The sequence below is a fragment of the Syngnathus leptorhynchus genome, chromosome 12 (genome assembly GCF_054491065.1).
Source record: "Syngnathus leptorhynchus isolate UIUO chromosome 12, UIUO_Slep, whole genome shotgun sequence".
Lineage (NCBI taxonomy): Eukaryota > Metazoa > Chordata > Actinopteri > Syngnathiformes > Syngnathidae > Syngnathus > Syngnathus leptorhynchus.
The window spans coordinates 3,525,724-3,541,060 of record NC_141206.1 but is presented as its reverse complement, the minus strand read 5'-3'; the positions used below and the strand labels follow the sequence as shown (position 1 = coordinate 3,541,060).

The following is a 15,337-nucleotide window of genomic DNA, read 5'->3' as shown; positions in this document are numbered from 1 at the left end:
TGATTTTATCTAAATCATTGAGTCAATCTGACTGAACTAAAATCTTAAAACAGTGAGTGCATCCACTTGTATGTTAAATACAAAACCAGGCGGTGTTGGTGATTGCCTTCGGTTTATTTAGCAGAAATGAACATGCTTTGCTTCACTTGTTTAACATTTGGGTTGCCCTGACAATATTAAGGTCCAACATTATGTAGTGTACATTCAGATATTACAGCTATTCAACCAAAAATAACATTTACTCTTGTCTGCCTCCTATATATATGCACAATAAGACCGTCGATTTATCTTTGGTCCAACATACTGTACCACATCACAGGAGCACGTGGCTCAAATGAAAAATAAATTAATAAATAAACTTGTTCCTCTCTTGATGTCTGTTGTTGTGCACTGTACAGATTAAGGCAATTAGCGTGATGTCAAACAGGTTGCTAAGAGGTGGAAGCTACTTAAAAGAGTGAAAGCTGGATGAACAGACCGAAAATGGGGCGTGATGAAGGTGTGTTCAGATGTAGACAGGTTGCTCCTGTGCTGTAAGCAGGCGGTACATGGCTGCAGGCATCGTCTTCATGTGGATCTGGAACAGCGATGGCCAAACGTTTCAACATGTTCAACTCAGGAAGACAAACAAATGAAAAGTATTTTCCAACTGGCATTTTTGCTTTTCTGTTTTTGAATTGAACTAGTGAAAGACAACTATACCTCTCCCATGGCGTTTGACAGGATCTGAACGATCCTCTCGTGAGGTGTCGCCACAACACTTTGACTGTTGATTTCAATGATGCGGTGGCCAACTCGCACGCCGCCCCGCTCTGCGATTCCACCCCTCATTAGGCTGCAGATCTGCACACGAGCACGTGTGAAACAATGAGTAAGGGAATTATTTTTTTTTTTGTATACATTTGTTATACCCAACATAACAAACAATTCCATAGAAAGACAATTCCAAAAATACTCACTATGCCGTTCTGGACACTAAAGCCCAATTGATATCTGAGGTCCGGCCTACGGATGAGCACCATGGTAACGGGTGGACAGCGGACAATGTTCATCTTGATCCTGCACTGAGACTTGAGCCCCTGAGGGAAGACTGAATTTGATTAGCCAATAGAAAAGGTGAGTTCTGTTGAGTTAGAAAATCTAACGTGGCCACCTTTACCTTGATGATGCTCTGGCAGGTGCTGAGCGGTAAACCCACTAGACTGGTACCGTTGATGGTCATGATCTGGTCGCCAATGTTGAGACGACCGGATTTCTCTGCGGGGCCGGCGTGCATCATACTGGCAATGATGACGGTGGGGAGGATGGACCCCCAACCCGATTCCACTATCACCACACCCAGAATCTCCCCCTTCTGCTTCTCAATGTAAACCTTCGGTAAGGAAAGTTTGGCTTTTTGATCGTATGTTGTTCATGCAAATAATTACCGTAATTATGACATTAAGTTAGAATAAACTTTGGTTTGAAGGTCTGTTCGAACTTAGAAATGTGGGTCACTAAATCTGAAAATATTTGAGGAACACAGAACAGTAACAAAGTCAAAAGCACTCTACCGCCATCTGCTGGTTTACTTACATCTCTACAGTTCTCAGACTTGGAGAAGTGTATGAGGTCATCGTTGTACATATCCTGAGTGTTGAGTAGGTCGCTGTACTCTCTCTGACTCAGATCCTCGGGGTCGATGCCGTTGGCCCTGAGAAACTCCTGATAGGCCACACTGAAGGACTGTCCAATTGACTGAGCAATAAGCTGGGCCTGTTGAGGAGATGAAGACATTTTCATCAGCAACGTTCTCTTCATGGGATTTGAAGGAGGTTGATGTGTGTTTGGCAAAGTCATGCACCACTCAACTACATAAACTGACATGTAAACATGATGGATACAATCTTCACTTTTAAAGCTCAGCTTGAAAATACAAATCATCCAATCTATAGCCAACAGAACCCATCTGATGACATCAAATAGCCAAAACGGTGACTCACATCTTCGGACTCAAAGACATGACAGATCATCCTGTAGAGCCGTCTGTCATCATTGGACATGGTGGTTTGTTCCGCTGTGTGCTCCAAGTTTTCCTGTGCGCTGCGGGACCGGACCATCTTCCCACGGGCCATCAGGACCACCATGTTGCCAATGTCGGCAATGTAGGAGATGGTCCTCAGCGGCAAATCCATTAAAGACTCCTGGTAGCCCAAAAAAAGGACAGGTTGATGTTCAGAGAAACGTATTAAAAGTTGCAAATTAATTTGAATGTGATTGTCCAATGCATCTCTACCTGACTATCTGCATTGAGGACTTTGATTCTTTGCGTGGACATGAAAAGATCCACCTCAGCAGTACATGGAGTGTCACTGTCAGGACTCTACAGAAGCATCAACATAGACAAAAACAGAATAAAGAAAAAAAAATTATATTATTATCTCTCTCTCTCTCTCTCTCTCTCTCTCTCTCTCTCTCTCTCTCTCTCTCTCTCTCTCTCTCTCTCTCTCTCTCTCTCTCTCTCTCTCTCTCTCTCTCTCTCTCTCTCACACACTCTCACTCTACTATGTCTATCTATGTCTGTCCGTCCGTCCTTACGTACGCCATGCGACTTCTGACTGGTTGTTTAACTTGCGGATGGTAACTTTTGATAATACAAATCTCCATTCAAATCAAAATTTTGTAAAAAGAAAAATGATGAGACAACTTACTTTTTTCCTGTTTTTTGCCTGCTTCTGAGCTGCCTGCAGAAATATAGAAATATAGAACTAATTGTAAAGTTTCATTCTTTTTTTTTTTTACCACACACCTCTGTGGCCTCACACTGACCTGTTTTCCCTGAAAAGCACCTTATCGCTCATAGTCTTACTCCAGCAATAAATGTTATCAGTTGGAAGGGGTTTTTTTTTCTTTTTTTTCTGAGACTGCTGGAGTGTGCCCGCAAACACTACATGACAAATGATTGCTTCCTCATCAGTTACACCTTCTGTCTTCTGTTTTTAGATTAGAGGCATAAATGAGGTAATTGAGAACTGATTCTTCTCCCACATATTTAAATCGTAGGCTACTATTTCTTTCTTTCATTTCATTTTAAATATCTTGTATTTTTTTGTTTTTGGTGTGTGTTATTGTTTGTAAATGCCTTCAAAACATTTTTGCGAGGCACATGGACAGTATATGAAGTGCCCAATATAAATGAAGCTGCCTTTCCTTAAATCACAACTGTTTTACTGGCACGTCCACGTCATTTAAGAACTCACTAGAATGTCCCACAAATAAGCCACATTTTTTTCTGTCAATGTGGTAAAAAACTTTGCAGCTTGTAGTCCAACTTTGCAGTAACCTAATGTCTAATTTATCATTTCAGTGCAATATTTGAATTTTATCCCAGCCTCAATGTCCCACAAAAAAAAAATCGACATTATAAAAGTAATTGTCCTTACCCGCACTCTGTTCATGGCTTCTTGTGCCTGTTGCATGCGGGCGCTCTTTGTGGGTGTCCTCTCCGACAGCAGGTGCGTGCATCCCAGGTAGGTTGCGGCAAAGATGATGCCATCAATAAGGTCATCGGGGTCACATGGTCCCGGGACTATGCAGATGAAATACGCTTATTAGACACGAAAATGCACACGTACTGGATATCTCAACAAAATGATAATCCAATTAGTGTGTACTCACCATCCACAAATGTGGGAAATTGAGGAAGAGATCTGCGAAACTAAACAAAAAAAAAAAAAAAAGCACAACAATCTTCCATAAACAACTGAAATATTTCACATGTAAAGGCTTTCTTATGATGTCACCTCTTGGACAGGTGGCTGCTGAGATGGGTGCTGTTGATTCTGTTGGTAATGCTGCTGTTGCTGCGGCTGCACATATGGATGCGGTTGCACCACAGCATCCATCTGCTGTGAAAGGTGGCCTTGGCCCTCACGATATTGTTGAGAATGGCCTGCTCTGGAGGATTCGACATTCAACGGACTGCCAGACTCCTGATCTGACATAGAGGCATGCTGGGATGGAGACCTAGACACTGACTGGGAGAGGGATGAAGGAGAATAATGTTGGAAGGAAACAAAAGGTATAAAATGAATTTTGAAGTCAGAATAAATAGTCACATCAATGAATCACAGACCATGTTGCTTTTTTTTTTTGCATAAAGGTGTACTTTAAGGGCTGGCAAACATGCAGTAGTTGACAGAGGTGTCAAATCGGGGTCCAGAAAGTCCAAACCATGCCACAGTTTAGCTTTAGCCACAAGTGCTTCTAACCAACCTGGCCTAGCTCCTGGGAGCTAACTCATTTACCTGTTGGTTGATTAGAACCACGTACTAAAGCTAAACTGTCGTGGGGTTTCTACTTCCTGGACCTAAAGTTGACACCTCTGTTAAGTCTGAAGTGATTTTCTGTATTTCTCCTTATGTCTCACCTACTTTCTAAACAATTTAAGTTCAGATTCACCAGAAATGTGGCCTGAGATCACTATTCAAAGGGTAGATGCGTAGAAACAGTCACACTCACACTCTTCAATGAAATATAGTGCATATGTAGAGGCAAAGGGCCCATCAAAACAAAATAATTTGAAAAATGGAGGTTGTACTTACACGGCGTGCCATCATCTGTAGTGGGTCAACTTCCTCTGTCGGGCTAATCTCCTGTCTCATTACCCAGATGGGTTCCACAGGCTGGTCAGGTGTGTAAGGGGAGCGGATCGTCTTGGTCTTAACCTCTTCAATGGCCTCCCTAATGTCTTTTATTACCAGGCTGATGGCATCTCCTGGAACCTTTGTACCTTCTTCAGCTGAGAGACCAACCTCATCTCTTGAGCTGCTTAGCGCAGATGATGGGTGTTTTGTCTGTGTATCTGCTTGCCGAATAGTTTTCTGAATGGGGCTTTGAGTAGTGCTGCCCCCCTCTCCATCAGACTGACCATCGTAGTGGTGCAGCCGGCAGCCGACAGAGCTGTCCACTTGTGAGGGGTGGGAACTTCGCTCTTTGCCTCGCCTTGGTGTGTGATGGGAGCCCTTGGAAGGGGAGGCTTTTTGGACATTCTCCTGTCTATGGCTGGTATATGGCTCACGGTGGGGCTCATACGGCTTCGACTTCTGATGAGACTGCATGCGAGGTTCTTTGGGTGCTTCAGAATAGGAAGTCTTAAAGGGTTCTGGAAAGCTTTTGGGATGGGATTTTGTCTCTGAATTATCAATCGGTTCCACGTAAGACTTTTGGTGGGACTCTGTATAAAAGTCTGCATAGGTTTTGGGGTAGTATTCCAAGGGTGATTCAGAGCACTCATCGTCGTCTTCAGGCAGCATGTCATTGTCGGGCAGAGGACTCATACTGGCTTCCTCACTGAAGTGGTCCAGTTGTGGGAAAAGCGGTGCTTCAGGAGATGATGGTGGAGTTGGGGACTGGAGCGGCGGCGGGCTGTGAAGAGGTCCGTCGTTACTAAGTGAGGCAGCACTTTCTGTGTCTGAGCAGAGATCAGTGATTTCACTCCCCTGAGCTTCAACATCTAGAACATGAGCATCCATCTCTTCCTCTTGATTTTCCACCATTTTGTCTACACATACCTCTCTTCCATCTTGAACCGCCTGCAGGTTGTCGTAGGCGCAGCGAGAGGGATCTGTGCTTGAGTGCTGATCTGATCCATTCTCCACAGGTCCTGGCTTATCGTTCTCCTTCATTTCTTTATTACAGTCAACACCACTTTCTTGGAGGTCTTGTTTGAGGTCAGGACATACTGGTCCTGGTGAGAGGTGGGTTGGGGTGACCACAGCAACAGGAGTCAGGTGGGGAGATCCTCTGTCCTGTAATTCTTCCAACGAAAGACCATCCGCCATATTTTTTTGAAGTGTCATTTCTGTATGACCTTCTCTGTGCTCTGAAACGGTTAACGGTTCCTGCATCTCCTTCATTAATGGTCTCTGTCTTTGACCTTTGAGTCTTGGATTTGGGTCACCACGACGGCGGTAACGGGTGACAGCGGGCCGAAGCTGGTGGACAGGACGCGGTTCGGTATTTTGACATTCATAGGAGGGAACAGCCTCTGGGGTAGAGGCAGAAAAATTTGCCTGACTTTGCCCTTGACCTTGTAGTGATGGTGGACGCCGGCGATGCCGTTGTGGACCACCACGACCTGCAGGTGGGTGGTGATGATGAGGAGGTTGAAGATGGTGATGGTGATGATGATGGTCATGTGGATTCAACTCTCCATCTGGACTGAGCATTTGACATGGCCTCCAGGGTCGACGTAATGGAGGTTCCCCAGCCTCTGAAACATTATTCTGCCTGGTCCTCTGAGAAACTGAAGCTCCAGGGCATTCCTCATCCACCTCTCCACTTCTCTCCTCTGGATATTTCTGGCTCATTTTACTGGGGTGATTGGACTCCAATTTTTTTAAAACATAGTCCTTTCACTTACACGGAAACCCTTCAGAAACAGAGACAGAAGACAACATGAACAAATTATCAGACAAAAAGAATTGAAAAGCATCTGTTTGTAAGAGTTTCACAAAGTGTATCAGATTTGAACGTGCACTTTTTTCAAGAGTGTTGTGTTAAATTGTTACATTTTTAACGCTCGTGTCAAGGCAATGTTCTCGGAAGAGAACATCCAGAGACAAAGACATTTTGGTGCCAATGCTGTTCACGCATTCCACCCATATTCTTTACCTTTTTAAGGGGGTAATGGGGTAATCCTTCATCATAGCTTCTTCCAATAATATTTGTAGGAAATTTTAGTCTTCAGTGAAACCTACATGCATGTTTTTGTACTGTGAGTGGAAGCCAAAAAAGCACAGAGAGAAAATGCAAACAAGAGATTCATCCATCCATCCATTCTCTATCGGTGATTCTGGTACCGAAGTAGAGTATCACAAGTGGTACAAAAACTCCCTTTAGTGGTACATAAAAGAATCACAGACTAAAACTGGGATTGATTGATTGATTAATTGATTGATTGATTGATCGATCGATCGATCGATCGATCGATCGATTGCTTGTTTGATTGATTGCTTGATTGATTGATTGATTGATTGATTGATTGATTGATTGATTGATTGATTGATTGGTTGATTGATTGATTGATTGATTGATTGATTGATTGATTGATTGATTGATTGATTGATTGATTGATTGATTGATTGATTGATTGATTGATTGATTGATTGATTGATTGATTGATTGATTGATTGACGGCATAGGTTTGGAGATCCCTTGTGGTTATTCAAGTAAATTTAACCAAAGGTCAAAGAGGAATCAGGGTGGGAAGACAAACAGGGATGTTGGATAAGAAGGGACAGAGAGCAACGGATGGGTCAGTGATCTGGATACGTGTCCTGGTGGTTACAAGGCCAATTGTGAGGCTGATTAAATATGATGAGGCTATCAGGGTATCCATCAGTTATTTCCTGTGCTAGCCTTTGCTGTGTGTTTTGAGATCACAATCTTACTGATTAAGGAAAACCAGAAAAGAACCAAATGTGCAGATTGCGAACTAGCGTCATTTGTTATTAAGGCTTACCTTTATAATCGTTATAATCTACCATATAGTGTTTTATGATAGGCTGTCTGGAAGGACACTTTGTTGTTATTTATTGTATTAAGTACCTGTGAAATTGAGTGTGAGTTTAAAATAACATATTTGCATGGGCCAGTCCAGAAGAGATGATATCATGAAACTCATCAGCGTAATGATGACGTGGTCACAAATGATTCCGGCGCCAATGTAAGACAGCATTTTAGTAGGAAAAGATTTGTTGCCTGCTTTCTTTTTTTTTTTTTTATTGGTCGCAATTCGCAAACAAGCTGCATATGGCGTTGACCCATTAAGTTACTGGAGAAACTACAAGCAGGGAAACCTGCTATAAAATAATGTGAGTGTGTCTACAGCAAATGTTGCTTTATTTTTTAGCACTCTATGCGCATTAATAAAGCAATAAAAAAGTTGTATATTCAATGTACCGTAATTTTCAGACTATAAGTCCCGTTTTTTTTCATAGTTTGGGTGGGGTGGCGACTTATACTCAGGAGCGACTTATATGAGAATTTTTCCCCAAATTTTCAAATTCAAAAATCCACGATGTAGTGAAACCGCGATAAACGAACCGCGATGTAGCAATGGATTACTGTCATTTGAACTGCAAGTGACGTCAGCAGCACGGCGGTTGTTTACATTAGGACAAAGGACTCGATCACAGGATGACGAAGATGACGAAGGGCCCCACGTTTGAAGGATTTAATGATTTGGAGTGACACAAGGTTTGAAAAACTTATTTAGTTATTTGACATATTTTATTTTATGTAGCGACGTATATGTTTTTATCGTTACAGTTCAGTAGTTGTTGGCTCGTTGAACACTTGTTTTGTTAAATAAAGAGCCGTTTACCAAACCCACGTCTTTCCTGGTACTTTGTTAACGCTACAATATAGTTATATACCAGATTTGTGCGGCACGCGCGCGGCGTTGTTAACATAAAGGACGATGAATTTCATCGATGGATTTAATGATTAGGAGTGACACAGATGGTATGATAATATTGTTATATAAACTCACGTCTTTCCTGGTACTTTGTTAACGCTACAATATATTTATATACTAGATCTGCGCAGCGCACGCGCGGCGTTGTTGACATAAAGGACGAGGAATTTGATGACGATGGATTTAATGATTTGGAGTGACACAGATGGTTTGATAATATTGTTGTAATATGATAGTTATTTGAAATATACTTTATATATCGTTATATGGGTCTGTGGAATAATTAGAAATGGAACTTACAACGGGTCAGACGTCAGCATATGCGGCGCATAGCGGCATTGTTTACATAAAGGACGATCGATGGATTTAATGAATTGGAGTGACACAGATGGTTTGATAAACGTGTTATTTATGGAATACTTATTTGAATAACTCTGAATGTTACGTCAGGCCCCTTCTCAGCTCCTCGTTTGTGTATATGTCACGTTAGCATACCGTATCGTTTAGCCTGTTGTTGCTGGTTCACGTCTGTTTTTGGTGTTGGATTTTGACAAATAAATTTGCCCCAAAAGTGCGACTTATACTCCGGTGCGACTTATATATGGGGGTTTTTTCCACTTTATTGTGCATTTTATGGCAGGTGCGACTTATACTCCGGAGCGACTTATCGTCCAAAAATTACGGTAATATATTTGATTAATTTTATTAATTTAGTATACGTAATTGTTCCTTATACTGAATTTGCCTTTGTAGTGTGTACTCAGTGCACTAAAAATTTACTCCCAATCTGACCCCCGTCCTTCTTTCAAAAGGAATAATTGCGTCTTACACGCCACCAATACAGCTCCAGACATCCCGTGACTGATCCCACGTGAGCTTTTGTTCTAAGCTCTACTGCCAGTGAGTAACTCAGTATGCAACTAAAATTGCACTGGGTAATGACAGCTTAATATTGAGACAAAAGGTTTAAATGATGAATTCACCTGATTAAAATTAACACGAAAACTGATCGCTATCTGACGATACAATGCCCATCACCATAAGGTGGGGTCGTAAGTTGAGTAATCAAATTTATAGAGAAAAGGAACCCAGGGCTGAGGTTAATAAGGTCCCCAAAGTTGGATTTAAAATCCAACCAGCTGCCAGGGTCGGCTGGGAGAAAACTGGATGATCCTCTCTGCACAGAGTTTTTGTGGTAGACGCCAAGCACCTTGGAGAGAGGCTCAGTAAGGAGTTCTTGGCCCAGCTGCAGATGGCCCAGCAGAGCAGCGGTAGATCTGCTGGGCCTTGAGCAGAGTGCTACACTTCCATCTGTCAGGGTGCAGTGAAAGCTGCAGGGTTGGGGATTTGCTAACCCATTAACTCACTAATCCACTCCTGATAAACACCCTCTGTCAACAGCTCACGTGCTACTTGGGCATATACTCCCCTCAACAACAAGAAAAAACACTTCCAGGAATGTGAAATCTGTTCAGTAAAATTAGCTTTTATCTAACAAAGACGATGTGAAGTGAATTTGTTGTGCCACTGGAGAAAAGGGTGAAATTGAAAGCCATCACCTGTTTAACTCCTTGTAATTTTATTTTCAAATGGTCGGAATAGTGGTGAACCTTTCCAGGAGTTGACGGCCTACAGAAATTACCCCAAGAGCACAGCCACAAATCTATTCAGGAGGTCACAAAAACACATCTAAATTATTGCAGACACCTCAATTAAGGTTAGCAAAAATAACACTTTAGCGAAACACATCTGAGTGATACCCACAACTTTACATGCACTGATAAAACAAAAGCTACATTTTTAGGATGGTATTATTATTATTATTATTATTATTATTATTATTCATTCTTTTCATTTTCTGTAACACTACGGGGGTCGAGGGTGTGCTGAAGCCTATCCCAGCGGTCATCGGGCAGCAGGCGGGGGACACCCTGAACCGGTTGTATTATTATTATGATTATGATGATGATTATTAGTAGTAGTAGTACTATTATTATTATTATAATTTGACACCTCAAATTTGAAATTTTTCTGTATGGCGGGAACAGTGTGTTATGCAATATCAAGCAAACATGGAAGTACAGAAAGGCATCATGCATTACATAAGTGATATCTGCCTTGTGTGACGTTACAATGACCCACATAATCGAGAGTTGCACCCGAAGCCAGAATCAAATATTGTACTGCACTAACATGAACCTTATCTGAAATGCCTGTCTGAGTCCAATGAAAACAGATAGCTGATTATAACATACGATACATATACTTTAATTGCATTTTTTTCACCACTGAGTTCAAAGTAACCTAAACTAGGTGAAATAGCTAACCCAGCACTTTTTTGAAATTATGTTATTGTATGTATTAATTTTGTAGTCTTCCATGATCCAATTGTGTCCTTAATAAAGCTGATTATGAATTAAGTTAAAATGCACAATTTTAGAAGATGGAAGGAAGCCTGAATACCCACACAAGCTAGGAGATAAGATGGAAACAGTCGGTAAACCACACAGAAAGAGATGTGTTTCTCAAACTTCAGAACTCTGGGACAAAATTCCAAACCATATAAATAAATTCCAAATATATATATATATATATATATATATATATATATATATATATATATATATATATATATATATATATATATATATATATATATATATATATATATATATATATATTTATTTATCTAGATATAGATCTGTAGAGATATAGAGATATAGATATGGTCTACTCAGTAAAAAATAATTTGATTTGCTCTGTTATCACTCATGAGGATTTTTTTTACCTTTTAATAATTGATGCATCATTTCTCCTCCACCCTCTCTCACGGACACACACACACACACACACACACACACACACACACACACACACACACACACACACACACACACACACACAGTCATGTTTCTTGCACCGTGTTTGCATAATAACAACTACATATCTCCAAAATCCATGAAACACACGGAATGGATGTCAAACTGTCGAGTGCTTCAATCCTTTCCAACTGCATTGAGGATTCTCTTATGTTAGCACTGCTCAACTAAGCCATTTATCTGGCAGCACGATGGGAATGAAGGAGCAGCTGGGTATTAAAAAAAAAAAAGAGAGAGCGAGAGCCAGACAGCGTCTCCCAAACATAATAATATTGTGTAATGAAATGCACGTACTGTGTCGAATAACATGACATGATCTTTCCCGATGGATCAACCAACATTCATCTCGGTGAAATGTTATGTAATAGAGGAACAATCTGTCACCTGTCTTGATGCGCCTCCAGACGCTTGCATCCGGGCAGGTGTCGTAAAAACAAGGCCTTATCTAAACATTCAAACACAAAACACACAGTCGGCCATCGTGTTACCTGTGTTTCAGTGGAGGAGAGGCCGGATGCATCCTTGCCACCTCCTCCCCCCCGGTGACAGCTCGTTTGGTCGGCTTGCTGCGGTTCGGTTCGTCCCTCAAGACGACGACGACAAGTTGTCGGGCTAAAGCAGAGAGCGGAGCCCCTCCCCTCCTGCGCTGTGACATCACAACGGATTAGGGATGCACAAAGCGCCCTTTACAAGCGCTGCGGATGCCGGCATTCTTCGTTGCAGGCAGAAGAGGCTGGGCGAGAGGCGGGCTTCGTTGTCATCATCATCATCATCCTCAACATCATCCTCGTGAACCGTAATCACAAAAAAGACTCAAGAGTTTCATCCTCATCATCATCATCAATGGTGGCTGCAGTGTGATATGATCTAGTACTGTGTCAGATCAACAGAGTCCTCAATGTCAAAACTGGCTGACACGGGGGGGCGCTATAACCTTTTCCGCTAAATTGGCCTTACTGCATCTGTGGTAAAAGTATCTTTACTTGAAATTAAGTCCGACTCTGTGCTTATAGAAGCACTGGTACCTGTGTAAAAAGTCTCTTGTGAAAAAGTAAACTAATACTTAAAGGGAAGTAAAGTAAAGTTAAAAAAAAAAATGTCTTGACAAAATCTTCTATGCCACAGGTGTCAAACCCAAGGCCTGGGGGCCAGATACGGCCCGCCACACCATTTTATGTGGCCTGCGAAGACGAATTGTGCATCAAATTCGTGGGTCATTACTAGAATTGCAAATTGTCTTGACTTAATATCTTTTTTTTTTAAAACATTTGACCAGTTTTTACTCGTATGTTTTGAAAACGAGTTATTTGTCAGTTTGTTTTGTAGCTTTTACTGTATATATTATGAGGCGCTCATACATTTATTTGGGTTGACAGTCATAATGGCCCTCCGAAAGAAGCTATGACTACAATGCGGCCTGGGAAAAAAATGAGTTTGACACCCCTGTTCTATGCGATCCAGCTACTCTAAACACAATATTATCACTATTATTGCATTAGTGAACTATGAGTTAAATAGCAGAATTCGCTTGTTTTTATCCACCTGTGCGGGTGGCCATTTTGCTCTCGCTATTGACTGAAAATGACATCATGATATCAATGCCTAAGTGATTGTAACGTCTGTTTTTGGGCCAGCATTGAATTTGCTGACCATTTGAAGGGTTTAAAAATTTACTAAATATAGTGACCGAGTTGAGTCTAAATTTTTACTGGCTGACTCCTCTGGAAGCAGAGCATATCAGCTGGGGACAACCAATAAATATTTCATTGATATTCCTTTCTATCAAATATGGCATATTTCTTTAGGTTGAAACATTGAGGTGCGTGGCTAATAATAATAATAATAATAATAATAATAATAATAATAAGAATAATAATAAGAATAAGAATAAGAATAAGAATAAGAATAATACATTTATTGACATACAGCCTAGTTACCCTTATTTGCTGTTATGATTATTACAACTTAAAACTACAGTCGAGCCCTGCATATTTGCTGTTTGCCACTCATAGATTTGCATATTTCAAAGCATTATTAGAAGAATTTCATTGGAATTGCTGTTCATTATTATTTTTCAAACTAATTGCGTTCTGTTGAATTAAATAAACACAAAAACGTGTATCTTGGGAAGTGTTTTTCAGGGCTCTTGCAAACTCCCACTGAGAAAATGCAAACTCCACACAATCGAGCTAAATTCAAGATTCAAGTCCGAGACTTTCATCTGTAAGGCATACGTTTTATAAACCACCATTGGGAATTATGGTGGGCGGTGTTCTCTCCTGACATGCTAATCCATATTTTATTGTCACCCTAGGACCTCATGGAGTAGATCAATAATGCTTGTGCCACCTCTGTAATATAGAAAGTAGTCAGCTACAGCCTCCCTGTTACCGTGACAACAGCTGCAGAAGACAAGGGCGGAGTGCAAAGAGTTGGCAGTATTTTAGTGCCAGCACTGCATTTGTGCATGAACAAAATGCTCACAAAAACATCCCTGTGACATAACTGTTGGTGTTAATTGTCACATTGTTATTTTTATTTTTTGCTGTGTCTTCATGGAATCTGAAGTACTGTTGGCTACTTCTAATGTTATGACTCTGCTAACAGTTTTGTGAGAATCCATTCATAATGACTTATACTTGACTCTTTCAGATTTGGCTATATTATACTGTACAATACACATTGAAGTGTCATTAGTAATTTGTCATGCCAAATAAACCCATTCAGCACAGCAATGTTTCGTTTGCCCATTGCAGGGTTTTTTTCCTATCTCTTCTCATGCAGAAAACCTATGGCCTCCATTTAAAGCAACAGCAAACATTTCAAACAGGCTGATTAGATAATGAGTAGTCTCGCAATCAGTATAGCTGTTTTTTTAACGTGATCAGTCGAATGCATGTTAACATGCAAGAAGACATTTCTTCCACAATGTTGGAGGAAGTCCAATTAACTGACTAGTTTGGCACAAATATGTCAAATGAAATCTTTGTTGCCTTTAAAAAAAAAGAATTCTAGACACAGAGTTTATTTATACTAGCTCTAAACTAGCGCTGCTAATGACTGACTGGTGATGTCATCAAATGTGCAACAGCTGAAATAGAGACCTTCTCACGAGTATCTTCTTGCTACGACTGTCAAGTGTGGAAAAAAAAAATAACTGAATGTATTTCGTGGAAAGTAATCTTTGTTTGCCACTCGTGGAATTTTTAGAAAAATACACACCTTGGTCCAATTCTCTTAATTATGAGAAATAAACATTTATAATCATTCGATTAAAAATCACGTGTTTTCGAGGCTCGTCTGTATCCCAGATATGTTGTGTAGATTAACAGAAGGCATCAACTTTGCGAACTTTGTAGTTACTTTATAGAGTTCGTTCTTGCATTAATTTATAAAGCAGATTCGTCACATCCGATACTTTGAATGTGCTGACATAACGCAGCATCAAGCCAAACTGCTTAACAAGGCATTAATGTATACACAGTACTCTATGTCTGTGTGTATAAACCATCAAATGCAATAAATCTATAATCACACTTCACGAGTATAATGAACACCAACTTGTAAATTATCACCGGGGTATTACAAATAGATATAGTTTAAGTACTAAATGTGCAAAGATAGATTCCCTCACAGAAGTTCCCTCAAAGAAGGTTTAGTGTATCATATTGATCAAATTATGTAACTTGATAAGTCTCATGTGTATGATTTTTTATTTGTTTAATGAAATAGAGTTTAGCTGGGTGTTCCCAGAGAAAGGGTGGAGGCTCCTCGGGGAGTGGACCTCTGCGCTCTCTGCCGTAAATCTCCGTCTTTGAACATGCCATTGCTGTGTCATCATACAAACATAAACCTCTTATGTGGTGAAAATGACACATCTTGACTGTTCAACATTTGTGCTGGCTAGAAAAATATTGAATCAACAATATGATGGATGCTTTGTTTCAACAAAGACAGATCAGGTATTTTCAAATGCACTCTTTTGACTACAAAAGAA

General features: G+C 40.6%; 1 protein-coding gene across 1 annotated transcript; it reads right to left on the bottom strand.

Annotated features, from left to right (window-relative positions):
• Positions 1 to 6: 6 nt before the first annotated feature.
• Positions 7 to 11,975, bottom strand: LOC147047873 (amyloid-beta A4 precursor protein-binding family A member 1-like). The gene is made up of 13 exons (XM_085925613.1): positions 11,829 to 11,975; positions 4,584 to 6,412; positions 3,783 to 4,016; positions 3,658 to 3,697; positions 3,423 to 3,568; positions 2,691 to 2,723; positions 2,276 to 2,362; positions 1,983 to 2,183; positions 1,576 to 1,755; positions 1,160 to 1,372; positions 960 to 1,079; positions 703 to 843; positions 7 to 577 (listed from the first exon to the last, which is right to left on the bottom strand). Exons 2-13 carry the CDS (start codon positions 6,348 to 6,350, stop codon positions 506 to 508), a joined length of 3,234 nt encoding a protein of 1,077 aa, XP_085781739.1. The 5' UTR covers positions 6,351 to 6,412; positions 11,829 to 11,975; the 3' UTR covers positions 7 to 505.
• Between the last annotated feature and the right edge of the window lie 3,362 nt (positions 11,976 to 15,337).

Coding starts and splice junctions, on each gene's coding strand:
- LOC147047873 (XM_085925613.1), bottom strand. CDS start 6,350: ATGAGCCAGAAATATCCAGAGGAGAGAAGTGGAGAGGTGGATGAGGAA. Junction 4,017..4,583: donor TACAGATGATGGCACGCCGT/GTAAGTACAACC, acceptor TCCCTCTCCCAG/TCAGTGTCTAGGTCTCCATC. Junction 2,363..2,690: donor AGGCAAAAAACAGGAAAAAA/GTAAGTTGTCTC, acceptor ATGCTTCTGTAG/AGTCCTGACAGTGACACTCC.